Source organism: Cariama cristata, unplaced genomic scaffold (genome assembly GCF_000690535.1).
Source record: "Cariama cristata isolate BGI_N322 unplaced genomic scaffold, ASM69053v1 scaffold270, whole genome shotgun sequence".
Classification (NCBI taxonomy): Eukaryota; Metazoa; Chordata; class Aves; order Cariamiformes; family Cariamidae; genus Cariama; species Cariama cristata.
In genome coordinates this window covers 35,457-35,806 of record NW_009592735.1, presented here as the reverse complement: position 1 = coordinate 35,806, position 350 = coordinate 35,457, and the positions used below count along the sequence as shown (strand labels likewise).

At 64.3% G+C, this 350-nt stretch overlaps 1 protein-coding gene across 1 annotated transcript in view; it reads right to left on the bottom strand.

Moving 5' to 3' along the window:
• Window positions 1-350, bottom strand: part of DCHS1 (dachsous cadherin-related 1) — a gene marked incomplete at both ends in the record, with an annotated part of 29,029 nt that overhangs the window by 923 nt on the left and 27,756 nt on the right. The window contains 1 exon segment of the mRNA XM_009703029.1: window positions 1-341. Coding sequence (XP_009701331.1) covers window positions 1-341 — 341 coding nt within the window.

The window sequence follows — 350 nt, the reverse complement described above, 5'->3', positions numbered from 1 at the left end:
GTCGGAGCCTGCCACAGTGAGTTTGTAGACTGGGATGGCCTCAAAGTCCAAGGGCTCCACAAGCACCAAAGCACCCTGCGTGCGGAGATGCCCCCCTGCCCAGGCCACCCGGCTCTCCACCTGGAAGGCGTTGCCGCCATTGCCACTGACGATGGTGTAGTCGAAGCCAGCGTTCTCCCGGGAGAGGTCACCATCCCCTGCCTCTAGCGTCAGCACCGTGGTTCCTGGGCGCAGGTCCTCGGGGACACTGGCATTGTAGCGTGGCACCTGGAAGCTGGGGCTGTGGTCATTCACATCCAGCAGCTGGAGCTGCACTGTGGCCCAGGATGAGCGGACGGGAGACGCGGGGA